At 48.2% G+C, this 6000-nt stretch overlaps 1 protein-coding gene across 1 annotated transcript in view; it reads left to right on the top strand.

Annotated features, from left to right (window-relative positions):
- The window catches only part of LAMB4 (laminin subunit beta 4), a 44469-nt gene extending 41744 nt beyond the window's left edge, over positions 1–2725 (top strand). Inside the window, exons 33-34 of the mRNA XM_026046388.1 lie at positions 775–928; positions 2440–2725. Of these exons, the coding sequence (XP_025902173.1) occupies positions 775–928; positions 2440–2579 (294 nt within the window). The 3' untranslated portion in view covers positions 2580–2725. The remainder of the gene's footprint in view (positions 1–774; positions 929–2439) is intronic.
- Positions 2726–6000: the final 3275 nt, after the last annotated feature.

The raw sequence follows: 6000 nt of genomic DNA on the forward strand, positions 1-6000 counted from the left end.
CCTGCAGCTCACCAGCGAGAGCAGGACTAAGCTGACGGCTTATGAGAAATCCAGTAGTAATCCCAGGTGCAGCCTCTGTGGAAACCTAAATCAATATGGGTGTGAGGGTGCCAGAGCCCTGGCACAGGCTGCCCAGGGAGGCTGTGGAGTCTCCTTCTCTGGAGATCTTCCAGCCCTGTGCCCCGTGCTCTGGCTGTCCCTGCTGGAGCAGGGGGTTGCACTAGATGAGCTCTAGAGGTCCCTTCCAACCTCGACCATTCTGGGATTCTGTGGGTGGCATCAGCCTTGAAATATCATTACTGCTAAAAGTGGTAAAAAAAAAAAAAAAAAAAAAAAAAAAGTAATAATGGCTAATTTATTAAATTTGAATTAAGGCTCATGGCAAAAATGAGATTTACAGAAAAGCTGTATCAAAAGAAGTAAACACAGCATAAGCCTTGAAAAGCTTAAATGAAACTTCCTTTACATCCTCATCCCCCTTATGCTTTGGTTCGCTCACCTGGCAGTTTGCTTTAATTGAATTCTGTCAGGTTTGGGGAAGCTTTGTTCAGTGTATACTCATTGCACTGAGTGTAATTGTGTACACTCATGTACACTCATTACAGAGGCATGAGTATCTTACATCTTACATCTTTTTTTAAGATTTCAGACAATGAGATATTTAAAGTTGGTTCAAGCGGGATAAGCAGCAAGGTAGAAAAATCTCTTTCAGGATGCCAGATTAACAGTAAGATGCTACATTTTCTTAAACTATGCAATGGGTTTTTGTTACAGGAATTTGCTGACGTTAAAAGAAAGTATGGCATTCTTCAAGAGAAGCTAAAAGCCAAAGGACCCCCAAAGGTAACTTTAGAGAAGGTGAAACAGTTGAAAGAAGAAGCAGAAAAACTGGCTGAAGAGACTGAAAAGAAAATCAAGAGAATAACAGGTGGTGTTTGCACTTCCATAGCAAGCAGTGGAAATTGTTAAAGTCATGTATTAAACTGGAATTTTTGTCTACAGACACTAACTGCCTCAGTTCACCTGAAATCAGTTTAAAACTAATGAAAACCCCTGCTCAAATCTACCTGAACTGTTTAAAAGTAGCTAAATTGATTTGGCTTATGCACATTTTTGGATATAAATTGGTTGCTATTAGCAGAGTTTAAGAAGTGCCCACAAAAGGACTTGCAGTGATTTAATTGCAGCAATTTAAGAATGTGAAAAGTGCAAAACTTGCCTAACTTGTCTAAGGCTAACCTGTCTAAGGCAGCGGACTCTGGAAAATTTAGCTGCAGATTTAGCTGGCAGCTTTGATTTACATCCTTGCTTTGGGCGTTCGGACTTTAAATCATTCCCCTGTTCTCCATCTGCACTTGCATTACCTGAGCGATGGCTCCTGCTAATAGAGACCTGCAGGCAGCCTTTCTGCACCAGCCTGTCCTTGTTCCCTTTCAGGGATAGCCCTGAGCAACAGCAGGAAAAGAAAAAACAGGTATAAATATTGGCTTGTTTGAACGAGTAGAGAAGCATCCATGTCCCCAAGTGGGCAGCAGAGTGGAGCTCAGACACGTGTCCCAGGCCCATCAGTCCAGCCTAGTGGCTTCCTCCACATGCTCCGTGGAGATCTCGGATCATCCGCACAGGACCTGCTGAGCTATGGGATAGGAGAGACCACAGCGCCTTCAACACAGCCCGACAGGCAGGTTGGGACCATCATTGGAGGAATCAAGAGCCAAATTCCACCTTGTCTCCTGTAATTGCACCCAGGGGACCTAATTCTGCCTGTAGGGCAGCTCTGGGCTTTTCCATGGAGCATCCTTGGGCCTGGGATGAGACTTGACATCAGAACTTACTGCATCATTTAAACAGAACTGAAACAGAAGTTTCCATCCTGGGAGGAAATTCTTTGGGTCAGCATCTCAAAATTTGCTCATTTTTTGAGCACATAGGTTGAAAAGAACTTTTCATCCCAGCCATTCCATTCCAAATGCCCAAGTGCATTGGAAATAATGAATATGAATGAATAATGTGGTCTTGACTCATTATCAGTATGCTCTCATTTGTGGAGCTTCACAGGGACCAGCAGAGTCACCTCTGTAAAAGAAGGTGATATAAATCTAAACTGTCCAGGCTTTATATTCCTCAATGGACACACTGTTCCTCTGAGGGTGGGGTTTTTTTTTAATTTTTATTTTTTTACTTAAACCAAATGCTTAAGAGCTCAGTGTCCTGGCCCATCACAATCAATGGACAAAAGCATATGCTGAGAAATGAACTGCTTTAAATGGATTTCTTTAAAAATCCAGAAGCTAGACTTTTCAGCTACTCAAAGAACCCTTCCCATTTGAATGGGCTTGCTTCCTTTAAAACTGATTGGGGAAAAAAAATGCTGTTAAACCCTGGGTTTTATTTTCACAACCAATATGCTCACTGTGAAATATCACTTTACTTTTACAGATTTGGAGAAGAAACTGCAGGACCTGAATCAAACCAAGCAAGACAAGGCAGAGCAACTCAGGCAACTGGAGAAACAAGTGATAGCCATCAAAAATGAAATCACTGAGCAGGAAAGCAAGTATGCAACCTGCAAAAGTTAGGGGCTGAGCAGTCCATTGTGTCAGGCAAGTCTGAAATCTGTGCTTGCCACCTCCTGAACTTCCCAGCACGGAGTGGGAAGTTGTCCTCTGTAAATACCTCTGAAGGTGCATATGGTATTTTGGCATCAGGAACAATGTAACTTCCTCTTGTTTTTCAGTCCAGTTTGAGTTGGTATGAAAATAGGAAATGCTTTCTAATAAAACACCTGATTGACTAGGCAGGATGCAGCCTCTGAGGGAACTCTAAAATACCCTCTTGTCCCGAGTCTAAGGGAATGGAAATGCACAGAGAGGTTGCACCATACAGCTAAAGTGATGGTCTGTAGAAGAGACTTTGCTCGACGTCCCCATTGACAGCCAGTGTGGTCCTCGGGGTGCTGTCCTTGCCACCGTGAAGGGTCCCTCACTTCTGCTGAGGTTCCTCAGGGAGCCAGGCCCCTGTGGTGCCCTCGCTGAACACACACACAGCTCCGTGTCACTGGGGCCTGATTGAACGGAGGCAAATTTCCCGGTGCCCACTGGATGGCAGTGCTCAAATGTTGAACACCAAAGCCCACTTTGAGATGTCTCTTTGCCAACCCATATTTCCAGGTGGTATTTTTGCGTGTTTTGGCCAAATTCCCATTTAGGATAATTTATTCAACCCATGTGAAAATAAAAGAAGCAGCAGTTTAGAATGTCAGGCATTAAAGATGTCACAGCTCTTAGCAGGGTATTCCTGATTCTCCAGCTGTTCTGCACGGAGCAGTTCTTCCAGGGGAAATTTTAGGCAGGCAGCTCATTAGGGAGAGAGCCATAAATTTTGAACATCTGCCTCCCCTGCCCTTCCCTGCCTGCACACGTGCAGCATTTCACAGAAGCTGGGATTCACTGAGGTGCTTCTTGCAGTCACAAAGAACACGGCAGCAGCCCTTAATTTTTGTTCATTAAGGCTTACATGTTTTATTTTTATTCAGGAAAGGAGGCTGGAGGCACTTACGAGGCTGTAGATGCTAGTAAAGGGCTAAGGTTTATAAAAGACTGAAGGGAAGGAGACACCATTTTCAAATTCCTATGTGTCTTATTGCGTGTTCCTGCCCCAAGCTGAACACATCAGCGCTGGCCTTTCCTCCGTGCAAAGCAGTCACGTAATCCTCACGGTTTTATCCATTTCATTATTTCATCAATAATCACGATGCCTCACGGACCCGGGGCTGGACGTCCCCGTCCGTCCTGCACCTCCTGCAGCTCCCAGGAGGATCCCAGCACTGCCCGGACCCGCAGCAGCCCCCGCTGCATCTGGAACACGGGCCGTTCCCCACAGCTGCAAGTCGGAACGCCAGCAGCGTGTGTCAAACAGCGCTTATCTAAAAGCAGGCTTTGTTTCAGTCCATCTGGAGGAGATAAGGCCTCCCTAGGTACCACCTGGCCTTTAGGAGCGGCATTTGCAGGGGAATTGCTGGCCTGGAGGAGGCCCCAGGGATATTCCTGCAGCCCAGACCCACTGTGCTCGGGGCAATGTGCTACACGCATTAGCCATACAACAGTGTCCATTGTGAAAATGATGGAACCAAATTATTACCTCGATATAATCTGACAAAGACACCTGAATGCCAGTACACACGTAGTCTGCGCTTCAGCTTTTTCTCAATTTTAGCACTTGAAAACAATTATCTGTGAGGTGCAAGGCTTCTTTCTAAGACACTAGGCTGTAAACAAGGACACACATATGTTAGACTGATCCTGGCACAACTAAACAAGATCCTCGGTTTAAAACAGAGGATTAATCCTAAAACAGAGCACCTCGGTTTTAGTCAGAGAACTCAAGTCATTAAGCTGCTCACAGGCATCCGTGCAGCTCTACGGGATGGGAACCCAAGACAGGTAAACTGAAGCTCTATTCCAATCCCAATTGACTACAAAACAAAACTATTTCCTTCAGAGCTCTAAAAATCTAAATTCACAGGCAAGGAGTTCAGGATTTTCTTCCCCAAGCCAGCTGTGAGCTGAATTTGTCAGGGTGATAGTTGCCACGTGGCTTTTGCTGAGCCGCACGTATGGAAAGGCTGTAAACACAAGGGGTTAAACAGGCCTGGCCAGAGGAGACCTCTCTATGGGAGGAAACACAAAACGCTGAGAGAACAGCAGGAACGGGAAGCAGGAGGCCGGCAAGGAGCCCCACATCGGACACCTTCCTCCGAGTGTGGTATGAGCCCAGAGCCAGCAGACCCGACCCCATCAGGGGCCACAGGACAATTTTGTGACAATTCTGAGGTTTGAAAATACGCCTCATTCCTCAAGTGGCACAAAATCTTCCGAAACAATTTTGAAAACCTGGCTTGTGTAAGGACGCTGCATCTGGGTCCCAAATAACCCATTTTTATTTCTCCTCGGCCCCTCTCTTGCCCTCAGAAGTGACTTTGCAAAAACATTATCGCAAAAGTTACTGGAATCACTGTATTTCAGCAGACCACTTTGACTTGAAAACCGTTTAGTCAAATGACAAGTAACACAAAATCAAAGATACACATAACCAGTGCAGCAGGGGCCGGTTCAGCCAGGACGGGCCGATTGCCCGGATGCCTTTAACGGAGCGGCTCTTCCGTCGGCGCCTCCCGCTCCGGTTTAACCTCTCGCTGGGGCTCTGCTTGTCCCTCCATCCATCAGACGAGAGGGAACGCGCTCACCTTCCTCGCGGGCTGTGTGGGAGACAGAGTGCGGCGCGTCCCACTCGGCGCCCCAAAACTGGGGGTAAAGCGTTCTGGAAGGACAGCGACCCAAGAGAGTGTCCATGGGTGTCCCATGTGCTTTCACATGGGCAAACCCACACGTTCCCCCCAATACACACTCATTATTCACTTTTGTTTATTATTTATTTACCACTGAGCTTCCCGCTGGTGCCGAGTGGGCTTTGTTGCCCCGTGCCCAGGTCCAGGTGCTCCCGCCGCAGCCTGGGGGATTCAGTGACCATGGGAAGGGCCGGAGGAGCCGGCCGCGAGCGCAGCCCCTCAAGCCGTTCTCGACGGCTTTGCCTAGGGCACAAGGGAGGAAGATGGACAAGTTCAAACCACTCGGATGGGCACCCGCCGGGAAGCCGTGCTACTGGAAGCACGGATACAAACAGGGAATATTGCGGGCTGATCCGCAGGGCACCGGGGCGCAGCGGTGACCTGGCTCTGCCAACCTGACACGGAGGCGGCCGATTCCCTTTGCTCCCACCCTTGTCCTCCTGCTGCAAGGCGGGATTGGGGGAAAAACCCCTTCTTGCACCATTCCCCCACAGAAGGGAGAGGAAGGAGCGGGACCCCAAAGCAAGTCCCCGGCTGCCCCAAACGCGCTCCCAAGGCCGGGGGCAGAGCCCAAAGCGCCGCCCGGGGCTGCGGCCGCCCCGGTGCCGCTGAGGGGCCGCGGGCCGCAGCCCCCCCCGCTCCACGGGATCGCC

Source organism: Nothoprocta perdicaria, unplaced genomic scaffold (assembly GCF_003342845.1).
Source record: "Nothoprocta perdicaria isolate Ctin4 unplaced genomic scaffold, notPer1 scaffold_44, whole genome shotgun sequence".
Classification (NCBI taxonomy): domain Eukaryota; kingdom Metazoa; phylum Chordata; class Aves; order Tinamiformes; family Tinamidae; genus Nothoprocta; species Nothoprocta perdicaria.